The 27,467-nt window shown below is 37.3% G+C and overlaps 2 protein-coding genes and 1 non-coding gene across 4 annotated transcripts; 1 reads left to right on the top strand and 2 right to left on the bottom strand.

Annotated features, from left to right (window-relative positions):
• Positions 1 to 954: 954 nt before the first annotated feature.
• On the bottom strand, positions 955 to 3,842 carry Crp (C-reactive protein). Of its 2 annotated transcripts, none has more exons than XM_047559384.1 (2): positions 3,719 to 3,842; positions 955 to 2,599 (listed from the first exon to the last, which is right to left on the bottom strand). In XM_047559384.1, the coding sequence occupies exon 2, from the start codon at positions 2,595 to 2,597 to the stop codon at positions 1,986 to 1,988; it is 612 nt and encodes a 203-aa protein (XP_047415340.1). In that variant the 5' UTR covers positions 2,598 to 2,599; positions 3,719 to 3,842; the 3' UTR covers positions 955 to 1,985. The 2 variants fall into 2 exon arrangements, with proteins under 2 accessions (XP_047415340.1, XP_047415331.1); XM_047559375.1 differs by lacking the exon at positions 3,719 to 3,842 and adding an exon at positions 2,854 to 3,030.
• Positions 3,843 to 25,566: 21,724 nt separating this feature from the next.
• On the top strand, positions 25,567 to 25,673 carry LOC124968987 (U6 spliceosomal RNA). The gene has a single exon (XR_007105904.1). It is a non-coding gene; the product is annotated as a U6 spliceosomal RNA (small nuclear RNA).
• Positions 25,674 to 25,994: 321 nt separating this feature from the next.
• Positions 25,995 to 26,937, bottom strand: LOC124992526 (cofilin-1). Its single transcript, XM_047563384.1, has one exon. It carries the CDS (start codon positions 26,906 to 26,908, stop codon positions 26,408 to 26,410), a length of 501 nt encoding a protein of 166 aa, XP_047419340.1. The 5' UTR covers positions 26,909 to 26,937; the 3' UTR covers positions 25,995 to 26,407.
• Positions 26,938 to 27,467: the final 530 nt, after the last annotated feature.

Here is a 27,467-nt window from a genome sequence, read left to right as displayed (position 1 = left end):
TTAAATTTAAACATTGTGGGAATGCTTTATTAAGATTTTCTGATGTTCACTGAATGCTAATACCAGCTATTAAAATTTTCCTGGTTAAAATTATTAGGGCCAGAGGCTGTCCACTAGACCATATGTAGCAACGTACCCATAATTGAATTCTGAAGAAAATATTAGCTCAGCCCACATCCCTGGGGAGCTGGGATGGCCTTCTATAATTAAGACATATCTCTTGACTGGATTCTGTAACTGGAAAAGAGTGTCAGTCCTTTCTTCTGCTTAGCTGATGTGTCAGGGTATATGGATCTGTTCTTATTGGACAACAGAGAAGAGCTACACTCACATTTTTGCCCAAGAATGTATCTCATTAACTTCTGTGCTTCTAAATGGTTATCAAACGTCAATTAGGGAAATCAATACTCATAAATAATTACTTCAAAGATTTTCTGTTCATCCTCCTAATGTTCTGAACTTAATTCTTAGCAAATCAGACACCTTATTCCTGCCAACACAGACAAGTTCTACCATGTTGTACTTTTGTGGTATATAATGTTTAGGCATATTAATACAACATAGACTAATAATAATCATAACAAGAAACTGTTAGAAGAGCAGATCGGGTGAATGCATTTCTGCACTGAACCTGAGAGCAGATTGCTGAATCTCAATGATCTTTAGTTTTTGGTTCTCAAACTGGAATAATGATAGAGTGGAAGTATTCAAAACCCCACAACTGACCCCACATAAATGACCAGCTATCTCAAAAGAAGGGCCACACTTGTCAGAGGTTAGAGTACCATATATATGTTCTCACAAGACAGTAATTGTAAATCTGAACTCACAGAGGGCCTTGGTTTCAGAAATGCATTAGAAAAATTAGTCCCAGCTTCCAATGCAACCACAAAACAGGTCAAATTCATTGGAGTAAACAGGGGCTTTATTGACCAATGAACCTGGAAAATCCAGGTGCAAATTCTTTTCCAGAAAAAAATTGGTTTAGAGACTCGATATAGTCAATTCTGCATTATTCTGTAAGCCTCTCAACTCTTACAATAATAGGAAGGATTATAATTTGTCCTTTTTGGAACTTCAAAGCAACCAAAAACAACGCCCCCACACACACCCAAGGAAAGGGAGTCATTGATACTCTGATAGGACAGCTTAGGTCACAAGCCCATTCTGGCTATGTTGGTAATGGGGGTTGGTGTAGCTCCACACATGAAGTAGAAAAAGAATTTCCCAGAAAACACATAAAATCAAGAAGACATTATAAGCAAATAAAACTATTGTTACATAAGTCCTAGGCAGTAATAACTGAAATAACTATACCTGTATGTCTCATTTTGTCCAGGAAAGAAGCCAAGTTTTCTCTGCCATGACAATTTGAACTGCCTTTACAGGGTACTTGGAAGAAGTGGAGGAAATGCACAGTACTAATGGATTTTCCACTTCAGAAGATCTAGACCCATGATACAGTGATGAGCATTCTGAACACCAAATCCAGAAAACCTCAGTCAATGTCCTAGCTCTGAGATAGAAGAGCCCTGTGAATGTGGGAAGGTACCTCCTACTTTCTGGGGGACTCTGGGTAGGCAATTAGATTAGAAGATCAGCACACAATTCCCATCTCAGAGATGTACTTGCCCTGTGACTTTTTACAAATTCACTTCTCCTTTCTGGATGTCAATTTTCTCATCAATGTGAGGGTAAGAGATGATCTCTAAAGTCCTTTCACTTAAAAAATAAATATATAAACAAAAACATCTACAATCGTGATTCTTCTGGACAAAGTTCCCCAACGTGGGTAATAAGTTCCTAAGCCAGACAATTAAATTCTGTCCCCTGGTGCTGAGGAAGACAAAGCAGGGAAGTAAATGTTTAAAGAGCAGACACAGAGCAGACCTTCAGCATGGATGGGGACAAAGATTCATAGCAACAAACAGGGGGCCCATGAGGTGTGGTCCCCAGGATCCACATTCAGAACTCATGGCAGGGCCTCATGGCCACAGCTGGGGCTTGATGAACACCTCACCATGTGCTTCATATTTCAGCGCTCGCCAGTCCAGGACATTGGGACTGAAGGTCCCACCAACATACACCATATTGATCTGATCTGGAGTCAGCACAAAGTCCCACATGTTCACATCTCCAAGGTCTCCCACCAAAGACTGGTTTGCATCAAAGCCTCCACCAAATGAATCTTGATCCTGTCCCAGGATGATTATTGCCTCTGTCCCCACTGAGTATCCCTTATTCAGACTCTTCCTCACCCTGGGCTTCCCATCCACCCAGAGCTCTACAATCCCTGTGATGGACTCCCAGTTAACACAAATGTGTACCGGAGTCATAGTCACTTCAGGAACATTGAAAAATATTTCAGGCCCACCCACTGAAATAAGATATCCTCTACCAAAAGACCAAAATACAAGGATATCATTAAATTGTTTCTTGGTAGCATAAGAGAAAATACTGTATCCTCGTGTCTTGGCCAGTTCAGTGTAGATGTGGAAGCACAAGGTGAAGGCTTTCAGTGGCTTCTTTAACTCTGCTTTCAAGGATACGTAGGAATTATCCGATTCTTTAGGAAATACAAAGGCCTTCTTAGACATGTCTGTGAGATAAAAAAAAAAAAAAAAAAAAAATTAGAGATGAGAAGTTTCTCAGATCACAAAGATCTGTCCCTCTCTTACAAATACAGTTTGGGATCAAGAAACAGACTGATCATTTCTCCAGCTCTGCTCTCCCCAGTCCCCACCCTCTCTTCCATGCTGAATGTTTCTCTGAATTTCATTTACATGATCTTAGGCCCCATCCCACCCCTATCCCTCTGATCAAATCTCCGATATAGCCTGTGATAACCCCTACCTTTCTGGCCAAAAGCATTAGAGAAGCTGATCCACACCAGAAAACACCACAGCAGCTTCTCCATGGTCATTCCCTGCTGCCAGTGCTTCTAGAGTCTGGATGCACCTCCTCAGAAAAGTGTTTGTCAGAAAGCTCAAGAACTAGAAGTCCTAGCTCCCTCACCTCAGGCCTGCTCTATCTGACCTGGATTTATATCCGCAATAGAACAGGAGTCTGTGCCACTTTGTAAATGATTATCTAACACTGCCTCTGGGACAAGTGTCAGAGTTCTGGGAAAAAGGGAAGCAAGATCATTCTGGAACAGAGAAATCAATGTGGGTTATTTATTACAAACTCCTGTGACTACTGAATCGCCAATTCTTTGTGACAGGAAAAAATGAAGAAGCTTCCCAGGGTTCCACTTTGGCTGTCTATCCTGAGAAAATGATGGAAACTCTTAACTTAATAGACAAGTGGCCATCTGTGTGCACATGAACACTGCTTCTCCAACACTTACTTCAGTCCAGGTCATGGGTTTCCATGGAGGGAAGCTGACAGCCTGAGGAGATGGGCATCATCATCAACCCTTTTCAAAAGCTGCCCATTTACAGATTGGGAAAGAAAACAAACATGCCATTCCCCGAGCCAAGAGCAAATGTTTCTTGGTCAACTGAGTGTACTTATTAAGAGATCTTTCATAAGGTGAGACATGTGTTTGATCACAAATGTACCATAGTGGCAGAGCTTCTTTACACAAAATATTCACTGAATATATAAAGCTTCAGGAAGAAGTCAGGATGATCCACATTGGTCTCCATTGCTGAAGTAATTCAGGTTGCCTTCCACACTGCCTGGCAATCTTGCTACAGTTCTCTACTTAACTCACATTTCCAGATGACTATTTTGCTCCTTCATGAATTCCACCAAATTTCATTCATTCTTTCACTCATGAGTTCACCTCTTTGTTGAATCTACATCGTGCACAGCCATAGAAACAAAAAGATGTACCCCAATGAATCAAAATGCAGTCTCTAAAAATAAAAAATAATTAAAATAAATAAGTAAAAAAGAAAACTAAAATTCAAAAATTTTCTACCAAATTAGGGGGGAAAAGATGAAAAAAAAATTTAAAGCAATCAGAAAGGACTACTATATCCCTTGTAGCAGAGGCTCCTGGCCATTCCCTAGTATCCATGCTCCACTTTTTTTTAAGAATAGCATTTGTAGTTGGGCACATGATCACTCAGACAAGCACTAAATGTCCCACCCCCTTCACATCTAGGAGTGATGAAGTCATTACTTGCTAGTAAATGAGCTGTGAGCAGAATAGGAACAATCTTTAGGATGGTCCCTTAAAGAGAAGATGTGTGTGTTCCCTTCCACTTCCCCCATTCCCTTTAGTGAGAATTCAGACATAATAGCAAGAGATGGAGTAGTCACCTTAAGATGAAAAAGAATAAGCTGCATATTGAACTTGGCACAGCAACAAGATTATTTCTTTTGGAGTCACTGTATTAGTCCTAGACTGCCTACCTGAACATTTACATAAGGGAGAAATAGTTTTACCTTTTGTAAAATCACTATTAATTTGGTCTTTCTTTTACTGAATCCTACCTAATATCATTATACAATCTCCCACCACAAAACCTATCAGCCTTTCTGTCAGATAAACCATCCCTGTAGATATCTAAATTTGCATTTGAGCAATGGAATCCAGGCCCTCTCAATCACTCAGGGAATTTTGCTCCTGGACATATCCTCAGGATAATTAATTTCTTCATCTTTACTCAGTCATTTCCCAAAACAACAATACTGCAATGAATTTGATATATTAGAGAAAGAAGAAAGGAGGATAAAAAATAAGGAAGAAAGAAGGAATAAGGGAAGAAGGAAGGACGGAGGAAAAGATTAAGTGTACTTACAACTTCCATTTTCCCCTTTGTTGATCCCACCTCAACCCGTGAAAATCAGATTTTGGTTTCCACCAGTGAAGCCAACATGTACAAACACCTCTCTCTTTTTATTTATTTTTTTTTCTCTTTTTAAATTTAATAAGGGATTTCCCATTCTGATCTTACCCAACTCCTCACTATATCCAGCACAGTTCCTAACTCTCTCTCTCTCTCTCTCTCTCTCTCTCTATCATACTTACACATTGATTCAAAAAGTGAGAAATTTTAAGGCCTTGTGCCTAAAAGACATGGTTTTCTGTTCTACTACTGTCCAGTCTTGTCTCCCAAGTAGAGCTGAGAGAAAGAACCTCGATGACACTCAGTCTCTAGGTCCAATCTCACCTGCCCACAGCTTTACCTCAGGTCTTCTGAAGTCTATTAGCCATTTTACATGTTTCAGTTGGTCTTATGATACATATATTTCAAAAATTTGACAAATAGGAATGCCTCTTTGACAATGCCCTGAGTCCAAGACAAATGTGTCCAAACTTACCTTACTTGTACTGAAACACACTGTCATCCTTGCCACCAAAATCCTCCCAGAGACGCTCAGGTCTTTGTGGAAGGGGCAGCATTTAAACCAAGCCACAAAAATTGAAGTAGGAGATTCAAAACAAAGAGAATAACATGAGTGATGGTAGCCACCAAATTTTATTTTCTACTATTTCATACATAAATTCAAAAACTTCAATTGAACCTCTATACCATGATAGTCCATTTTAGTGAACAAAAGTCCTTTCAGTCCAAAAGTTTACTAATTTGCAAGTCAAAACTCTAAGAACTCCATGGTCTGCAGATTGTACCAATTCATTCTTTTATTCACCCTCTCTCCTAATTAATTCAATAGTGTAACTTCCACTTAGTGTTTCCTACTACCTAGTCACTGTTAGAAATGGTGATCTGCTTTACCAGCAAAATTGTTACATTTGTACTCATTATGTATTAGTTACTGTTGCTCCCTATCTGGCAACAAGGTCCCATGTACCTCCGCAGGGCCAGGGCCGGCCTGAGGAGAATACAGGCGAGCAGGATGATGAGTGTCGGCAGCAAAGTAAACACACCAGAGCCGGAAGGTCTGTCAGTGCAGGAGGCACAGCAGGAATCTCCTTTATTGAGGAAATCACACAGCTTTTATGTAGGGTGGGGGCTACTCGGGAACCAATTAGCTTAAAGGTCAGCAAGGTATGGGAGGTTCACGCAGGTGAGAGTCCCCTAGGACTATATGGCAAGCAGGAGCTGATCATGTTCACAGAACTGTTATTAACCAATCCCTGATGGTGATCTGATTTACCATCATTAACTATTGAAACTGCCTTTGAGGCCTTGATCTTGCTCACTCACCAGGGAGTAAGGAGTCAGCCTGATTTAGTTAACTTGTCATTAGTCCCAACAAGTTACTATCTCTGTTGCTGTTATTTATATAAACTTAATAATCTATTGAAATATTGGGCCTAAGGTCATTCACATAAAGTAAGATTTTGAAGGTTTCTTAAAACATGAACACATAGTCAGATCTGTGACTTGTAATTTTTGTTGGCAGAAGTATGAAGGATGTATTGAAATGAAAGAGGTTACAAATTGGGAGATCACTTGATGAGTCTTAGTTCACTAATTCAATGAAGACAAATGTTACAAGAATTTACTAGGGATCAGGCACTAAGCCATTAATACAACTAGTTATGTTAAAGATAACAGAAATCTAGGGAAGAGGGAAGGAAAAGAAGAAGTACTAGGGAATGAAATTGACCAATTTATACTGTTATATATTGTATGCATGTATGAATATGTAACAATGAATCCTACTATGTGTCAAAATGCACCAATAAAAAGGGGGGAAAAGAAAAAATACATAACAGAGTTCTAAACTAGGGTGGAAGCAGTTGGGATGCAGACAAAGGGTACAGATTTTAGAGGAATTCAGTAGAAATTTAATAGGAAGAGAAACCTGATCAAATATGGAGCTTTGTAGAGCAGTATTTAATGCTAGCTAGCTAGAACACTTATGTCAAGCACCAAGTGAAAGAGGCCAAGATGGCTCAATGATTAATACCTGGATCAGTTGGTTTCATGTATTTGGTATTCAAATGCTACAACTCTAACCTAGGCTAGTATCTAAGAAAGATGACTCCAAAGACTAGACAATGGGGAATGGAGGGAAGGGAGGGGGGCGATAACCAAAGGAAAGACAGTGGAATGGCTCTGACATAGTGTTCCCACGTACATATATGAAAACAACACAGTGACTCCAACTGCATGGACATCCATAAGAATGGGACTCTAACTAGAGTAAGATATATTCCATGCTTATATAATTATATCAAAATGGATTCTGGCGTCATATATAACTAAAATGAACCAATAAAAAATAAAAATAAAAAATGATAAGTGAAATTAGTAAATCATTTAGACTTTTTGGATTTATGAATAAATGGCTTTACTTTGTAAAGTTAAAAAAAGAAAAAACATGCACATAGATTGATACAAATACAGGATCCCCATCTCTGTTAGAAAAATACAAGAGGAAATTCAGATTCTTTGATTTATGGGCAATAACATTACCTTCTTTCTTTTTTTTTTTTTTTTTTTTTTTTTTTTTTTTGTGGTGCAGGGAATTGAACCCAGGGCCTTGTGCTTGCAAAGCAAGCACCCCACCAACTGAGCTATATCCCCAGCCCAACATTACCTTCTTAAAAACCAACCAACTGCCATACCTGGCATATAGTTTGTGCTCAGTAGCATTGTAGGATGAACATATTAAGGAGTAACTGAATGAACAAAAGGAGAGATGGCAGGGGAAAAGCACAGAAGACAAATTTAATCAATAGTGGACTGAGCACTAATGCCAATACCTTCTTCCCACCTCAATTCCTACAAAGGACAAGAAATATATTTTTAAAAAGGAGATCGATGTAATGCCAGAAAAAAAGAGTTTCAGCAATGAAAGGAAATATGAAGAATCTCTGAAAACCAGAAAGCACCAAAATTACATCATAGAAGAAACATAACCCAAAACATATGCAGGGAAAGGGCTGTCATTAAAAATGTGAAGTGTCTCTGGTGTGCACCAAAACAAAGGAAATGAGTGACAGAACACAGAGTAGTAGTGGTGATGAAGGAGGGTCTGTGCCATCCCCTGCCCTCTTTAACCATGCAGTAAGAACAGATGTCTATGCACTCAGCTTAGAGCAATGAGTCCTTTGGCCCAACAGGAAGGACTCTGCCCAAAAGGCTGTGGACACCCAGGAGGAAATCCTATGTTCCCAAACCTAGAAGAAAAATTACTGGTCTACCCTGCCTGTACTTCCTGTTCATTCTTCATAATTCCTAGAGATGACCCACAGAAAACAGTAAGAGCATCCACAGGCAAGTCGAAAGAATCAGTGCCATGAGAGGAGGGCGGTCCACTTAAAAATTAGGTGCACCTATCTTAGGAAACAGAATTTAAGAGCAAAAGGAAAACATTTTTTTGAGAAGTATAAATTAAGAGACTCAGAGTACATGAAGCATAAACAAAAATAAATAAAAGACAAAAATTATAGGAATCAAAACTATGATACTCAAAACAGCGATTTCAGAGAAAGAAAATATTTGGATTAGAGGAAGGAAAATAATCTAACAATAATAGGAAAATTCCCGGAGTGGATAATGAAAGTGGTCAGATCAAAAGGGCGAGAAAGTACCAAGCAGGATGTATAAAAAAAGACCCATGTCTAAACTGTGACAAGGATTTGATAACCAGGAAAAGAAGCAACATCAGAAAAATTTTCACACAGTATGTTTATGTATCCCAGAAAAGAATAAGAATCAATAAATACACCACAAAGAAATGATAAACATTTGAGGGACAAGATATGTTAATTAGCCTGATTTAATCATTGCATAACATGTATCACATCATACCCTATAAACATATTCAATTATCATTGAATCAATGAATATTAGAAAATTGTCAAGAAAAATGAAAATTAAAAAGAGAAAGCTACCTGGCTTATGTTAAGTATCTGATAAGTTTACCCAAGATCCAAATAAAAATAATGCAAGAAAAGAAAAGGAGGAATCAATTTCATCTGTGAATCTCTTCTATGCAAAAAGTATAAGCAAATCAAAATTAATCTACATACAAGAAAGTTGAAAACATCACAACTAAATAGAATTGGCTAGCAAACAAAAGTGAAGGACCAAGCAACCCACAAGCCTGGTTGGATCAGCATTTACTGAGGACCTGCGCAGTAGGAAACCATCATATTTTAGGGCAGGGCTTAGAGATCTGACAGAGCCTAGGAGCAGACTCTGGGAGAGGAATCTCTAACCTTGAACTAGGAGACTGCAAGATGAAAGATGTGCTGACTTCTCCCCTGGTGTGATCTATGTCCTGATATAGTAACAATATGGCATGACAACTTAGCATTCATGGCAAGTGTGGGCATCAGCCATTCCCTGGTGCAGTGGGCTACTTAAACATTCATAGCAGGAGACAAGAAAGCCATCCCCTGACATGACTGAAGGGTAGGTGTCCAAGCCTTGCCATTGACAAGGATTGATTGTCTGAGTAGTTTCCATGGGGATTAACAATGGGTAGTAGGTAGTCAGCTACAGAGAGTTCTCTTGGACAAGGTAAAATAATTAACACCTATCAAAGGTTTCCTCAGAAATGCACGATAGCTTAAAATTAGAAAAACCTATAAATGTAATTTATGCCATTTTCACAGACTTAAATAGCAGCATCACAAGATCATTCCAGTGGATGATTTTAAAATCGTCTTTTTAAAATTTTTTGTATTTTTAAAAATTCATCATCTAGCCTCCCTAAATTAAAAGTAAAAAGAGTTTCTACTAAAAACCCACCACAAATATCATTCTTAAAAAAGAAATTCTAGAAACTTCCCTTTAGAGGCAGGAGTATAAGATACCTGCTATCTACCTACTGTATTGTGCAATTCCATGCAATAAAAAAGTGATCTGATGATCAGAAAAGATCAAAAATATATAACAATGTATGCTTGTGATCATCTATATTTTAAAATTCTAGAAAAGCTGTACATAAACTATGAGGATCAATATTTGAATTTTTATCAAAGAACTATAAAACTCATTAAAAATGTTCCTTTTCCCCATGAAGTGATCCCATAAATTATCCCAGTCATGATACTGATAAAACTAATAAACCATTTGGAAATAATTCCAACAGAAATGGGCAAACTTTTATTTATAAAGTATATCAAAGGACATCAAAATGAATAGCAAACTACACCACATGCATTAACCTAGTATCATGATGGTGTTGATGCTCCCTAAATGAATGTATATGTTACAGTAAACATTTTCACACATAATCCAACCACTCTATCTCTAAAAATATAACATAAAAACACCCTCAGAGACACATGCAAGGTAATTCTCTGAAGCATTGCTTCCTGTTAGCGAAGAAAAACAGAAGGAATTCAAATGTCCATGAGTTGGAAAAAGTTTATTCCTATTAAAGAATTGTTTACCTCAGTTAAAAGGCATGAAAAAGATATATAGACACCTTTCTCTGTAACAAATCAAATGTCTGGATGCAAATTAGGTCATGCATCATTATAATATGCAAATAAAATATTTACATAAAATAAAGAATAGCATCAATATAACATAGAGGTTATATTCATTCATATGCTACAGTGAAATGAAAGACCACACTTTCTCACAATCAAAGAAAAATCCTTAGTAATACGTGAAGATCTTAATGAAAAGTCTGAAAATTCAGCCTAAGTGCTATTCATGCATGCAGTAGGCAGTTTAGTGACTTCAAAAATTGCTATGCATTCCACAATTTTCAGCTATGTTGTGATGCCGCAATTGCCGATGAAGAAGCCACTGAGACATTTCCTTTTGTGTTAAAAAAAAATTTTATTGATGACTTAACTATACTCATAATCAGATTTTAAATTTTGATGAACCTGGCCTCTACAGGAAGTGATAGCACTCAAAGGAGGCTTCAGAGCTCTGGACAGAAGCTGCAAAAACCCAGAGTATTTGTGAAGCTGGCAAAAGTATCTGGAGAAGCCTTCACTGTGCTAATAGTTTCATTGGATAGTTATTGTTCTTGCTAGTGCTCTGGTATATTAGTGCACTGGTTTTGAGTGGACTGCCCCTAATTATCTGTGGTTCTAATTATCCAACAAGCCTTGTTATTTTTAGTGCACAATTACACAGAACATGAGGATTTTCAGGAATGCATACATCACATTATAGCTAAACAAATGCATTTCAAAAAGGATAGATCTCAAAAACAATACTGAATTTTAAAAAGCAAATTATGAAAAGCTACTTAAATGGAATGGCACATTGACTTTTAAAATCCCAAACAATATCATGTAGCATATATAAATATCTATGTATCTATTGTGTTTATAGGTATTAAAAACAATGAATGATTCATCCCAAGTTGAACCCATACGTTCATTTTCATCCCAAGCACCCACAAATTCATTCTGCTAAAGAGAGAAATATCAGACAAACCAATTAAGAGACATTCTACAAAATACAGGATTTGTACTCCTCAAAATTGTTAAAAGTCATGAAAAACAAGAAAAGACTAAGAAGTTGTCACAAACCAGAGGCAATTAAAATAACACAATAGCCAAATTCAGTGTCCTGAATTGAATCCTTAAACAGGAAAAGAACATTAGCATAAAACCTGGAGAAATTTTAAAAATTGACTTTTACTTAATATTAGTGTACCAATACTGTTTTTTAGTTTTGACAAACGTACATGGCAATGTAAGATGTTAACATTAAGGGAAACTGGGTGAAATGCATATGGGAATTCTGAATTATGTTTGCAAATATTATTCCAAAATTATACTTTTATTAAAGAAAAATATTCTATTCAAAAAAAATATGTAAGAAAGGCAACAATTTCATTACCATGTTTACATCTGGGACAGAAGATCAAGACTTCTTTAAGTTATTTGAGTGTTGTTAAAATATACATACATGTGATGCAAATTTTCAATTCTTGGTAACATGGTTTTTCAAAATAAAAAAATACAAATATTTGTTCCAGTAACCATTAGAGGAGGAGTATAAGTACTACTTAAGGGAGGAAATATGAAGGTTGAGGTCTGAGGAAGCTTACCAGTGAACTTCTCTCCTTACCATCTGAGTCTTAAACCATTAGAGAAGTCAGACAAATGGAGACCAAAATACTGTTTTTAAAACTTAAAAGGACCATACTGGTGAAGATGATTTAATACAAATATAGTCAGTTTCATTTATCTGATCCCAGGTAGTGCTAGATCAGATAGACTTCCCCTTGTGATTGCGGAGTATTTATTGCCAAGGTCATCAGGTGGCCAAAAAATTCCAAACATATGCTACTTAGAGGCAGGTGGGTCCCCAACACACACACACACACACACACACACACACACACACACACAGACTCAACAGAATGAGAAAGGCACAGACACACACAGTCTCAATTTATTCAACCAAAGTCAATGATAGGATAAGTCACTCTGAGAGAGGGACCAGAACAGGGGACAAAATGATGGATAAACACTTGGGCCTGCCTTCATAATCTGTCACTAAAAGTCTTTTCCTACTCCCCAGTTCTTACAATGTGTGGAATGTACCTTTTCTTACCCTCTGGTTCTCAATCAAATTAACAGGTGTAGGATGATGTCAGAAAATAGAAGCTCTTTGGTTTTACTCTCTTAATTCATAATCATTACTTGCTAAAAGTCTTCCCACTCTTAGAATGTACAGAATGTGCCTTGTCTTTCTTCTATTCAGAATGTGCTATCCTTAACTAAACCATAAACTTCAAGTGACATCATGCCAAGAGTCTCTTCCACTTCTTAAAGGAATGATCATAAAGATACCATCAACTAGAGGTAAGGCCTCCCCTTCTCCATTTCTTTTCCCAATTAAATCTTGGCCTGTATATTCATGTATATTCATGCTCACTTGACTTGGATTTTGTTTTTGTTTTTGTTTTTATCAACACTGAGTCAAAAGTTCCCATCTTCAGAATCAACTCTTTCCAAAGGCGGGCTGCTAAACCAGTTCTCCAGAACAAAAAAAAACTTGATTTGTTGTTTGCTGGTTTCCAAGCTGTAAATACTTCCATTAGGGCTGATTTCAAATTGCAGATGTGACTTTACTGAAGGTAGAGCTGAGGGGAGGTGTGCAGGACACCAATGACTCCTCTTTGGAGAGGAATGAGCAGAAAAGTAATGAGGCCAAGCACATTTGGGGCTGCTTCAATCAAGGAGTGGGGAGCAAATATTTCACCCCAAAAAATATATCTACTTTTGGTTCTTTTCTCCATCAAGCTCAATAAATAAGCCTCTAATCAATCAATGACATGTCTATCCCCAGTGCTCCATTACAAATTCTCCACAACTGCTGGTGGCCAATATGGATTTTTGCCCTAGAAACTGCAATAGGTCAGAATATTAGATTAATTAAATTATAAAGCTGTAATCAAGTCTAAAATTCACTCTCTATCCCCAAATCCACATTATTTATAGTCATATTTACCAATATAATTTTATCAGAAGTTCTGTGTGGAAATTAAATGAAAATATTAAGCTATTTTGATAATCAATGCCGATAACATAAATGTCCTGAATCTAAATACAAAATCTCTTCATTGTTAAACTTTTGAGGAAAGATTAAAGTCCAAAATTTAAATTTCCTCATAAGTAAAGAGTAAGTGAATTAAAGACAAAAGTCAAATTGTCTCACTCTTGTGAGTTAAAATTTTAAAGAAATTAGACTCCACATTCATCCTCCTCAATTTCTAATTTTGCTGTCTCATCCAGAAGTTCATACTGAAATGGTCTGGGTAAATCACATTCCTTCAACATCCTCAACCTGGGTTTTCTCACTACCTGGGGTGTGTCTCCCTCAAATCCAATGAATTGGAGTCCTTCCTTCAAAGAGTTCAAAGAGTTTAACGGGACACACCAAATGACCACAGCATTGGCTCCAGTCCACAGAAGTATAGAAAATAAGCTAATACCACAGCTACTTAAATCAAATATTACAGGCAAAATGATTTCCTTCAAACCCAGGGCTCAGTATGTTACTGACAGCCAAGCTCAGGAACCCTACCTGGATCCTGGGCTGACCGGATTGGGACCCCTGTCCTCTAAGATGGAAAAAAGAAAAGGAATTTCATGCAGCTTGATCACACTAGTGAGAAACAGCTGGAATGTTTCTCCACCAGTCCCACAGAAACTTTAACAATTTAGAAAAACAAAAGCCAGGTGATATACATGTGGAGTTAGTTAGCCTTTCTAGACAGACCAGACAGGGGCTATCTTCTCTCTAGATTTCTTGGTATCCTCCAGGTCAGAGGAGGCAACCCTCCAGTCTTTACTTTGGGTATGAGGAAATTCAGGATGCATAACAGAACAGTTATCAGGAAGTTATCTTTAATTTTAAATGGGTCCTTAATTTCAGTTTGTTTCAAATATTGACAAAGGCAAAAACAACTCCATAATATCAGACAATGAGAACAGCTGAAGACTGTTTTCTCGAAATGCCAGTGAATTGATGTCAGGTGTCCTTGGTCTATATCCTATAAATTCATTTGGGAGAAATCTCTTGAGAGATTAATTTAATCTCTTGAGGTATTAAATCCACATTTACCCTGAGAGGGAATTCACCTTGGCATACTCTGAGAGCAGCACAGAAATCATGGTTTCCTTCCTGAACAGTTTGGAACTCTGCCATGCTGGCATTGCTTGTCGCCATGCCCCTGTCTTCTTTGATGTGTCTTTCTTCCTTCTGTGTACTCAAAAGCTCTTGATTCCCATCCATCCCTTTGAGCCTTCGTTTCTGACACCCCCAGAGGTCTCTCATCTAGTGTCAGTCTCAGCAGTACATTTGGGGACAGGAATGATTGGTTCTGGGCCAGAGGCTGCTGCTGTAGCCTTCTGCTGAGGAATCATTCAGTCCAATGAAACATGCACGGGCATGGTCTCTCCCAGGCCCTCACAACAGTTTCATCTTTATAATTACCCTAAGCAGACTTTGAACTGAAGCTGCTATGTGGTTTCCAAAAGTCAGCCCTACACGGCCAAATACATCCTTAAGAAATTATTTCACCAGCTTCCGAATGTCCCAGGTCAGCATTTCTTTCTGCCACACCATTGCCTTACGTAATTAACAAAGCCAGAAACTTCTGTGGAGGGGATGACTCAATTCAAGTAAAAAATAAATAAAATGTGCTTGCTCTTCAAAAGTAGCATCCAAATTCGGCTCATAGCACTCCCTTCCCACCAATCTGCCACTCTCAAGCTCCTTGTATATAGAAATTCTAGCACCATCACTGTTGGTCATTGGTACACTCTGTTTGGCTACAGCAGTTGTTTCTTTAACATCAACAAAGTCAGTTGTGATTGGTAAGCTGGGTATTGGTACAGAAGTTACAAAATTGTTTTTCTCAGCCATTTGCTATTTTTTACCACAAACAATCAGCAGTTATCATAAAGTATACTAACAAATGGAGAAAATAGGAAACAAGGAATGCAGAACCAAATACTCTTCCTCTCCACCCATCTGTTCATGTGCTCCATTGTAGAGGTAACTACTGTGCTGTCTCCTCATATTAATGCATCTTTTGACTCTATCACTTCATCTTTCTTTATATAGCTTTCTATCAAGTAAGATTTAACTATTCTTTTTTAAGGTAAAGTCCAGTATTTGTTGCATTTTTTCTTAATTTATTCATGATAGTAGTTTTATGAAGATAGTATTTTTAAATTGTTCCAATGACAGCATTGCATAAATTTGTTTTCTTCTTTCTTTTCTTTTTTTTAAATTTGTGCATTAGAATTATACATAACAGTGGTCTTTGTTGTTACATATTCATACATGCACATAACATAATTAGATCCATTTCATTTCCAGTACCTCCTCCATAGCATAAATTTCAAACTATGTGCCCCATCTCATATTTTCCCCATAATACCTCCTATTTCTTACTTGATTTTTGAAGACTAGGAAGTTATTTCATAGCAAGTGGTGTTACAACAGAAATGCTGGCATTGAGAAATATTCACAGAGAGATTTCAAATCTAATTAGATCATTTATATGGGATTTTCTATCTTTAAGATTGGGCCAAAAACTTAAGCCAGATTCTAACATAGAAACTAAATTCAGAAAAGAAAAAAAAAAAAAAAAAGACTTCTGAAAATCTACAAAAAACAGCTGTTCACCTAAATCCTGCTAATTTAAGTCTCTGAATGGCAGAATACCATGGCAGAAGAAACACTACGGAGGGGTCTTCAGTCAAGATCTTTCTGTGGCAGACAGCATAAATCTGAAAGGACTTACTGAAAGGATATTGCTTATGAGAAACTAGAACCAGGAATCAAAGCAATTCTTTTTCCATCTCAAACTGGAGGACCTCTCAGCCTTAATTCAAAGTTATAAATAGTGTGCCAAGGCATGGCGACACTTGCCTGTAATCTCAGTGGCTGGGGAAGCTGAGACAAGAGGATCGCAAGTTCGATGCCAGCCTCAGAAACAGCATGACCCTCAGCAGCTTAGCAAGACCCTGTCTCAAAATAAAAAATAAAATGGGCTGGGGATGTGGCTCAGTGGTAAAGTGCCCAGGGGTTAAATCCCCAATATAAAACAAAACAAAAAAGTACATATATAAATTATGGAATAATCTATGTAGTCCAGATTTGGTCAAGAGGTTGATTAGGTCAATATACTTAAGAAATCAAAGTCAGGGATTTAAGGGCACATAATAGAAACATAGCTGCCAGAAACCATCTTTGGATATTAAGTAGGGGCTCTGTTATCACAATAAAAGGGCTGATGAGACACAAAATATAACCTGCTAGGAGCAGGGTACAGAGGCACACTCCTGTAATCCCAGCAACTTGGGAGGCTGAGGCAAGAGGATCTCAAATTCAAGGCAGCCTCAGCAACTTAGTGAGACCCTGTCTCAAAATAAAAAGAGCTAGGGATGTAATTCTGTGGTAAAGTGCCCCTGGGTTTAATCCTGAGGGCAAAAAAAAAAAAAAAAAAAACACAGAACTGCCAGAAATGCAATGCTGCAGAATGCTCAGAAAAAAAAACCCATTAATAAGTAATCCTAAAAGTACACTTGCTTTACATCCATCCTTCCTACTGCTCTTTTATAATTAAGGACCAAAGTCCCCAACAGCCCTTATATTTCTCTTGCAGATTCTGGATTCAGCCAGAATTCTTCAAAGACCTACATGGTCTCTTGGGTTCCTCAATTAACTACAGAATCAATATGTCTAATCAGTTCCACTCCACTTGTTTGCTGTCCCTCCTTCATAGACTTTTTCATTTTAGGTTTTGTTTACGTTTTCTACAATAAACTCTAATGAAGTTGTGTGTGTTGGCATATGTTTGTAATCCCAACAACTCAGGAGGCTGAAGCAGGAGGATAGTGAGTTCAAGGCCAGCTTCAGCAACTTAGCAAGACCCTGCCTCAAAATTTAAAAAAAAAAAAAAAAATTAGAAAGGGCTGGAGATGTAGCTCAGTGGTAAAGTACCCCTGGTTTCAATCCCCAGTATTCCAAATAATAATAAATTTTAATGAAGTCAACATAAATAAATAACAATAACTAACATAACAAGTTGCATGAACTACATAAAGCTCTTAGATAAAGTTACCTGGATTATTCTTTCATGTGTTCTTGGCAGGCTTTTTTTTTTTTTCCCCACTAGTTTGGTGATTTAGTCCTGTATTCACCAACAGAGGGGCATTTCATGTTCTCTGGGTAGAAGGCACAAGAGTCATCTTCCTATCTTCACAGGGAGAAGGGCTTAGGCTACATACCTATTCCAAGAGATTTATAAACCACAATATTAAATATCAGATATACACACAGACACACTCAGAGAAGTGCTGAATCTGTTCAGCATGAAGTACAGGGTAACTTTGTTGATCACTTCTATGGAGGTCCTTGGTTCAATCAAGATCCACATTCCCTTCGAGTTTGTGTTCCTCATCTATTGTACTTAGTAAGCTGAAAACTACAATTCCCAGGCAACTTGCTACTAAGGTTCCACATGTGATATATGTTTAGCCAAGCAGAAACACTCACCTGATATTTGAGTACACAGAAGATTTCCAAATGAATAGATTTCTAAATTTTTGGATTCTATGTCACTGTCCTGGAACCCTGGTACTGAACAGACATTCACTGTCCTTCACCCACCTGCCCCCATTTCCATAACATTTTTTGTTTGTTTTGTTTTGTTTTGTTTTGTTTTGTTTTGTTTTTTACTGGTGGTACCTGGGACTGAACTCAGTGGCGCTTTACCTGAGCCCATTTTATTTTTTAATTTTGAGATAGGGTCTTCCCTAAGTTGCCCAGGCTAGCCTTGAACTTGAAATCCTCCTGCCTCAGCCTCCTGAGTCACTGGAATTGCCACCATGCCTGACCATCTTTCACATTTTTGATGTGCCTTCGAGAGCATACACCTTTCTTTTAAAATGAATAAAATATAATCACCATGTCTAGTGAAGTTCTTAGAATGACTACAGATATTAATATATTATTCTGATTTACTGATCCCCAAAAGTCACACCTCAGTGTTAGGTACATGTGTTCACAGACATTTCCAGAAGAAATACCATGCCTTTTATGGTACTTCTTGCTTCATAAGATTTTAGCTTCACATTACATTGGATTACTACAAATTAATAAGAGAAAGCAAAATTTATGTTATCTGATTTTTATAATTTTATCAGGCGTAAAAATCAATAATCATATTTATCTATATCATTTTAATTTGGACCTTGTTGATTCTAGTCATCTGCATTACAAGATTCTTTCCATAATGTATTTCTTAGTGGATTTTGTAATAGTCTTTGAAATACAAATACAAGTATTAAGATGTATTCCTTGAAAATATAAAATTAATAATTCACCAACAAAATTCTTAGGTACAGTGAAAAATCATGTGCCACAAATGTTTCCAATATCTGAATAATTTAATACTTCTAAATATCTGCAGTAAGATTTTACCTTTTGAAATAAAAATTTTTAATTGTTTGTTTTGATGAGTAGAACTATTTTCTCCAAAATCATATATCAAGGCCCTAATTGCTGGATGGATCCCCAGAATGTGAGTTTTTTTGGAAATAAGATTGTTGCAGAAGTAATTAGTTAAGATGAGGCCGTACTGAAGTAGCATGGGGTCCAAGCCAGTATGACCAGTGTCCTCATAAGAAGACAGCCATGTGAAGACACAGGGACACCTGTGGGAGAACACCTAGGCAGTAAAGGCAACAACCGAAGCAATGTCACTGCAAACTAAGGAAAGTCAAAGATTTCCAGCATGCTATCCAAAGCTAGTGTGGAGCAAGGAAGGGTACCCCTTTAGGTTGCAGGGGGAGGATAACCCTGCTGACACCTTGATTTCAAATTTCTAGCCTCTAGAACTGACAAAAAAAATCTGTTGTTTTAAACCACTTTGTGGTACTTTGTTATGACAGTACCAGTAAACTAATACAGATATCTTTCACACAAGTTTAATTTCAGTTTTGAATTTCACCATCACTATCTAGTAAAAGAAGTTGGCATTGTATATCATTTAAATGTTTTAAAATTTTCCAGTCTGTAGCTAAGATTCCATGAAGGAATCAGTGTCAAAAAAGCAGTCATGAGAATTCCTTTAGACACAATACAGTAGCAGTTTGAGTTTCTATAAAAGACTCAAGCTCTAATAGAAATATAATGGAAGTTTTTCAACCAAAGTTCCAAGGACTATGTAGAATTGAAAGCAAAACAACACCAATACTAAACATAATGAGTCTTACATGGAACATGTTTTTCTTTCCATTAACAGCCATTCTGCTTTGTGTTCTTCATCACAAGACATTGTCGAACAATAGTATGAGAAAAATCTCTAGTGCAATGTGCAGCAATTTATTTACAGAATGTCGACTCTAAAATTAAATCAATTCATTCTTTGCAAGAAAAACTAAGGGCACTGGTAAAATTATCTGTAAACTTAACATTTAAACTCAATTATCAAGATTGGCTTGGAGAGTCTTATAAGAATCAACATTACTTACCAGTTTCAAAAATCTACTGAAAAGTAGAAAATTTTACATAAACATGGAAAAGCTTTTATCTGGTGCGTCTTTGGTAAATAAAAAAATTATATAAATTTGCCATTGCAATTAGATACTTTCCCTATTCTGACAGTACTGTAGTTTGTATAATGAATGAATTGACTAAATAATGGTAGAAATGACAACAAACAGTTCCATAGAACTTACTAAGTGCATGTTCATATTCACAAATCCTTTTGATTTGGGGGTAGATACAACATTATCCCCATTTTACAATGAGGAACTGAAGCACAGAGAAATAGTTCACCAGATTAGGATACAGATTATACTAGATAAAGTACACCTTAAACACAGAAAAATCCACAGATGTTTTTTAACCATTCCCAATTAATAAACTGTCTACATTGGTAGAGAAGAAAATGCATGCTGAGTACCTTGTTCATGCTATTTTTTAAATTTGGAAACTTTTATTCACACTGTTCACTTTACACTAGGAATGGGACAGGGTCTCTACAAACAAAATTTTTGCCCATGGGTGCTTTATGGGTGAGCAATCTGTACAATTAATTATACATGGGGCCCTGCTGTTACATTATTTTTGAAACAAGAAGACCTACACTTTAATTTTGCCTCACAAATTTTGTAACTGGTCTCAATTATTACAATGACTATAAACAAATAGATTTTTTTATCTATGCTTTAAAACTTGCTTTAGCCTGGAAACGTAATTTTATTGATAAACAAGCTTTGGTTGCAAAAAGTAGAGTTCTGAGTTATAGGGAGTATTGGATATTGCTATTTAAATTATAAATATTATAAAATCAAGGGAGTTAAACTTGCATCTTTTTAAATTGATATGTAAGGAAATGGGATCATCTGATCCCCAGCTAGTTGCTGCATTCAAAAATGAGATGGTTGTCATGGGGATGCATAATGGCATGTTTATTGGGACTGAATATGAAGCCAGAGTCAGACTTTTTCTTACAAAGAAGAAATAGATTCGGTTGATTGGTTTGAAAATGAATATTGGCTTTGCTCATTAGATAATATAAATACGTGTCGTGGTTTTCCCAGGGCAGTTGTGGTTTACTGGCATAATTAGTAGTCCATCATCATTAGACTATATGGTGGACAATTTCCATAAATTGACTGAATAAACCCTAGATCTAGCATCTTTTATTCCCCCCAAAGAAGTATATAAAGGTATATTATCAAAATATTATCTTATCAAAGATGAATTAAAATTAATATTTACAAGTTCCTAAGCCTTTCTAAGTCTATCTGGTTAAATAGTTACCTCTAAAAGGCAACAGATAATATTAAGGGTACTTTGATGCATCTTAATTTTAGAGAAATTAAAAATTGGGAAACAAATCTTTTTGTACATCAGGTAGTTGGGGGATTTCTTTGTTTTTTCAAGATATAAGGAGAACCTAATCAGTTGATGGAGTGTTATATATAATATTTATGACAGAGAACCTGAGACTTGAGGTATAACTGGAAAGGCATTCAAAGAATGAAGCAAACATGCTTGTATAAAACATGTTCTGATCCCATCTACTTATTTGCATGAACAAGATTTCTCAGAGACTACATTTTTAAAAGAAGGAATGGAAATAGAACTAATGGTGAATCCAGCTCATCACTGCTCTAAGTCATATTTATTTACAGACATATGAACTGGAAAAAAAGAATAAAACTAGTCAGTGAAATTCTGATGAGGAAAAGGATATTTACACAGTCTTTAAGTGTCTTCCTACAAAATGCTTGTTAATTACAAAGAGGAAAAAGTGTAACTTTATAGTGGAGAAACCTAGCAGACATGGCATTAGGTAAGGAATCAAAGCTAGCATCATCAGTACTGGGATGAATTCAAATTATGCTCCCTAGACTAGATGTAAAGAGGAGAAAGCTCACCAGCTCTGTGACAGAACTGCTAAAATGCACAAACTAATTCTAATTGTGAGGAAACAGCTCACACAGAGCTCTAATAGAGGGACAGGCTACAATGAACTGATCTGTAATCTAAAAAATGCCAATATCACAAAAGAAAGTTTGAAGAACTCTCTCAGACTGAAGGAGTCTAAAGAGACATCACAACTAGATGCCAGGTGTGCTCTAGATAAGGCACTTGTGCTACACAAAGGACACACTGGAACAACTGGTGAAGTTTTGAGAGGGTCTGAAGTTAAAATGATATAGTAATAGATCAGCACTAATTTCTTGATTTTAATGACTGTGTTGTAGTTATAGAGGAAAATATTCTTGCTCATAGAAATTATACATCAAAGTATTTTTGTGATTTCTTAGTCCATTCCTGCTACTATCACAAAATACCATGAACTGGGTAACTTATAAATAATAGAAATTTCTTTCTCACAGATCTGGAGGCTATAAAGTCCAAGATCAAGGTACCAGTGGGTTCCAAGTCTGGTGAAGGCCCAGTCTTTGTTTCCGAGATAGTGTCCTGAACACTGTGTCTTACATAGGGAAAGGACGAAGCTAGTTCTCTTGATCCCTTTTATAATTAAGGATACAAATCCTCTGAGTGAGTAGAGCCCTCATGACTTAGTCACCTCCTAACAGCCCTCCTCTGACTACTATCACAAGGAGTCTTAGACTCCTACACATGAATTTGGGGGTACACATTCACACTATGGCAAGAATATCACTTGGTAACTTCCTCTCAAATTCTTCAGAAAACAAAAAGTTCTTTTTATTATTCCTGTGGAAGGGACCACAGGAATAATAATGATTCCCATGTCACTCAAAAAAGAGTCAAAGTCCTTACAGTGGTCAATTAGCCCCTTCAAGATCTGCCCCTCCCCCTCTTCCTTTTGCACTTCATCTGGAGATTTCTCCCTTTACTCTTCTCCAACTACATAGGTCCACTTGCTTTTCCTCAAACCCATCTGAGACACTCCCATCTTAAGGTCTTAGCTCTAGTTATTCCTTTTGCCTAGAAAGTTCTTCCTCCAGAAATACACCTGGTCAGTTCCTTCTTCTCTTTCAGGCCTTATTACAAATGTAACATAATTTCAATGAGACCCACAAGAACCACTGCTCTGATTTAAATGTCCCTTCCAAAACTTATGTTGAAATTTAATTGCTACTGTGATCATATTGGGAGGTGGAATATTTAGGAGGTGAATAGGTCATGAGGGCTCCACCCTCATGACTGGATTAATGCTGTTACTGCAGGACTGGGTTAGTTATCATGGAAGTGGTTTTGTTATAAAAAGTAATTCTCTCCCCCAAGTTCTTTTGATCCCACCCACTCTCTCTCCTTTGCCATTTTTCACCATGTGATATCCTCCACCATGTTATGATGCAGCAAGAAGGTCCTCACCAGGCCAGGCATGGTGGTACATGTCTGTAATCCCACAGTCACAGGATGCTGAGGCAGGAGGATCATGCGTTCAAGGCCAGCCTAGGTAACTTAGAAGACCCTGTCTCAAAATAAAAAATAAAGAGATGGGACTATAGCTCAGTGGTAGAGTGCCCCTGGGTTCAATAGCTAGTACTGAAAAAAAAAAGATCTTCACCAGATGCAGCCCTAGGAGCTTAGATTTCCCAGCCTCAGAACTGTGAACCAATAAACTTCTTTATAAATTACCCAGTCTGTGGTACTCTGTTACAACAGCAGAAAATGGACTAACGCTACTGCCTTATTTAAAAAGACCAAAAAAAAAACAAAAAAGTCAATCTTTTTCTTGATTCCTAAACCTTTCTCTAGTTGTCTTGTTTTTATTTTTTCTTTTCTTCTTTTTTTTATTTTTTCTAATCTTTTGTACATGAGAGTAGAATGTCTTTATAAATTTTGATAGATCACACATAAATGGAGTATAATCTCTCATTTTTCTGATTATACATATTGCAGGATCACATTGGTCATGCAGTCATGTATGTACATGAGGTAATAATGTCTGTTTCCAGTCTACCATCATTTTTCCAGAACATCTATCCCCTTCTACCACATACCACATAATATAATTGTATATTATATTTATTATTCATTGTCTGTATCTACCACTAGATTATAAGATCCATGGGAAAGAGGAATTTTTATTTTCTTCATTGATTTATCTCAAGTTTCTAAAACAGTATATGGGCACATAAATATTCATGGAATCAATTAAAGATTTCCAATCCTGGGAGGGGGATAGGGTGAATTGGAAATAACATTTTATACTTTTTTTTATTTCTCAAAATAAAACATTGAGGTTTCTTTTTTTTTTTTTCTTTTAAGGAGGGTGTAAAGAGTAGGACTTCCATTTCTGGCAATATAAAACTGAAAAAATCCAAAATATAAAAGGTTTTGAAATTCTGGGTAAAATATAAAGCATATTTTTAAATGCATAGTCGAACTACAAGAAAGCAAAAGAAAGTCCTAGGAGACAAGATGAAAAGGAGTAGGAAAGCTACAGTGAAAGGTAATAAGGGCATGTGGTTATCTTACTTGCACAAGTCTTAGCTGCAGGGACAGTGTACACAGCATTGTAGAGTGGGAGCTGAGACGCGCGCACACACACACACACACACACACACACACACACACAGGAAGCCTACTCAAGTAGTTATGGAAACAGAAAAGTCTGTCCTATATTTTCTTAAATTTAGCCTTGGTTAAAAAAATTAGAACAAAGCCCAAAACTAGAAACCTCAATGAACAATTATTAATAAGGAATCTTCTAAATTGGTGGGGGGCAGATGGTTGACCAAAATGGTTTTAGAAGTCAAGAAAAGCTAGCCATCACAGAATCTTACCTCCTACCTCCTACAACAAAACTTAGTACTCCCCATTATTTGAGGCAAATGGAATAAATTTCAATTTCTTAAAAGCACCACAGGATTTAACTGAAAGAGCTCCCACTGACCAATGCTGAATAACAAAATAAATAAAATAATACTGAATTATAATATAAAGTATAACTATCCATAGTCCATATTGATATAAATAAATGTATGAGTAAATAAATGAGAGAAGAGATGAAAATCCTGTACAGAAGAACTCCAATTATGTATGTACATATCTACCCTCAAGGAGGGGGAGTGTGTAGGGAGGGGGGAAATAGTTTCACCCTCCTTCAGTGTGCGATGCACAGGGTGGCATCCTTGCAAAGAATGAAGAAGTATGGAAAGGCAATAGGTGGGGGAGAGTAACTTTAAAGAGGAATACTGCTTCAGTCAGCGATCAAGGTCAATATTAGCAATCACAAATCATGCCGATAATTTGTATGCTTAATAGAAGATGAAGGAAATGACACTTTACCTCTGTGATCTTCCTATCAAAAGCCCACACCCCCAGACTAATCATGAGGGAAAACAGCACACAAATTTTAATAGGAAAGCATTCTATAATATACCTGACCAGTGCTCTTCAAAACCATCAAGGTCATCAAAAGTCAGGAAAGCGAGAAACTGTCACAGCAAAGAGGAACCTAAGGAGACTCGACAACTAAATATAATATGGTACTTTGACTGTGACCCTAAAACCAAAAAAGAATATTATTAGGTTAAAACTAAGGAGATCTGAATAAACTATAGACCTTGGTTAATAATGTATCAATGCATTATCAGTTCATTATTTGTAACAAATCTAACATATTATAGTAAAATTTTCATTATAGGGGAAATTGTCAGGAGGGATTATATGAACACTATATTCTCAGTTTTTCTGTAAATTAAATTTAAAATTATTCTAAAATATTGTGCTCACTTTAGCAGCACATATACTAAAATTGGAACAATACAGAGAAGATTAGCATGGCCCCTGTGCAAGGATGACACACAAATTCATGAAGCATTCCATATTTTTACTCTCCTGATAACTACTGCAGTTAAATTTTTACATAAAATAAAAGATTATCATAACAAAGTGACTTGGGTTTTGAAAGTGATTCACTATATAGATGGAGACTATTTTCTTTTTATAATAAAATTAAACAACAAAAAAATAAAGTCTATTATAAAAAATAGTAATAATAAAATTTTTTTTTTTTTTTTAACAAGCCTTTTTATTGTTGTCTTTTTTTGTTTTTTGTTTTTTTTTTAATCGAAGGTCCCTTACTGGTCCTGCTTCCATGAATGGTCAAGACCAAGAGAAAAGGGAGGGGAACCAGCCGGCACAGGGAGGGATCATCTCCACAATATTCCATTTATACACAGAACTAAACAGACAAGCACAGAGTCACTATTGCGGTTAGAAGTTGGCAGCATGGGATAGGGGAGGAACAGGTGGGGAGTAGGGGTGTCGTTAAAAAAAATACAGGCCTCCCCCCAAACTGGGTGCCTGGGGGAAGACTTGGTCTGTTTCAACCCAAGAGGAATCAGAAGATCAAAAGCAGTTTGGGAAGGCCAGAACCGTCAGGGATGAAGGGAGAAGGAAGGTCCAGGGGGTGGGGGGGCTGTTTGGCAACTGGGGTGAAGGGAATGCCCTCCCCCTGCTGGGATCCCCCCAGCCCCTCCGGTCTGGCAGGAAGGGGGCAGCCTGCAACCCCCTAGGGCAGGTCTGGGGCTGCCAGATGCTCCAGGCAGGGGGCTGGAGAGGGCTCACAAAGGCTTGCCCTCCAGAGAGATGACAGCACTGCCCCCCAGTTTTTCAGCCAGGGTGCAGCGGTCCTTGACCTCCTCATAGCAGTTTGCTTGTAATTCATGCTTGATCCCTGTCAGTTTCTTCTTGATGGCGTCCTTAGAACTGGCATAGATCATTTTGCTCTTAAGGGGTGCAGACTCAGGGGCCCAGAAAATAAACACCAGGTCCTCCTTCTTGCTCTCCTTGGTCTCGTAGGTTGCATCATAGAGGGCATAGCGGCAGTCCTTGTCTGGCAGCATCTTGACAAAGGTGGCGTAGGGGTCATCCACTGTCTGGCCCACATCACCTACCAGAATCTCCTTGCCCTCCTCCAGGATGATGTTCTTCTTGTCCTCACTCAGGCAGAAAAGCACCGCCTTCTTGCGCTTCTTCACTTCCTCTGGCGTGGAAGACTTGCGCACCTTCATATCATTAAACACCTTGATGACGCCATCAGAGACAGCCACACCAGAAGCCATGTTTCCGGAAGCGAAAGGAAGACGGCAAGAAGAGCCAGCGAAGACAAGAGCCGCCGCAGCTGCTGCCGGGATCCGACTGAACCATAATAAAAATTTTTGGAGTTAACCATAAACTGTCTACACCTAAGCCCATATCTCAGGATCTACTTTTGAAGAAACCCCAACAAGGATACATGAAGTTATTAAGTCATTGACTGAATAAACTACAGTACAGCCTACTGTATAATAATTTAAAAGAGTTGGATCCATACATGTAAAATGGAAAAAAATCTCAAGAAACTTTCTAAAATATGATTCTCACTCTATAAATGAATTACAATAATACATTCATATGTGCTAGCATATGAATAATAATTTTCTGGATATTTACATAAGAAAATTAATAGTGATTACCTCTGGGTAATGAAATGGCTCGTGCCAAAGATATCATAGTGCTGGCAAACTGGTTCTCTGGAAAAAAATAAAAAGCCCTGATTTGTAGCATGTGTCGATTTTCATGGTGTGAATAATACTCCATTCTACCATGTCTGATTTTAAGCTACCCGTGACTTAACAGGCT

Source organism: Sciurus carolinensis, chromosome 1, assembly GCF_902686445.1.
Source record: "Sciurus carolinensis chromosome 1, mSciCar1.2, whole genome shotgun sequence".
Classification (NCBI taxonomy): Eukaryota; Metazoa; Chordata; class Mammalia; order Rodentia; family Sciuridae; genus Sciurus; species Sciurus carolinensis.
This window is presented reverse-complemented; position numbering and strand designations above follow the sequence as displayed.

What these genes read in the sequence shown, in the direction of transcription:
- Crp (XM_047559375.1), bottom strand. Translation starts at nt 2,923, where the DNA reads ATGACCATGGAGAAGCTGCTGTGGTGTTTTCTGGTGTGGATCAGCTTC. An exon ending in TAATGCTTTTGGCCAGAAAG is followed by an intron (nt 2,600 to 2,853) that starts GTAGGGGTTATC and finishes TTTATCTCACAG; the next exon opens with ACATGTCTAAGAAGGCCTTT.
- LOC124992526 (XM_047563384.1), bottom strand. Translation starts at nt 26,908, where the DNA reads ATGGCTTCTGGTGTGGCTGTCTCTGATGGCGTCATCAAGGTGTTTAAT.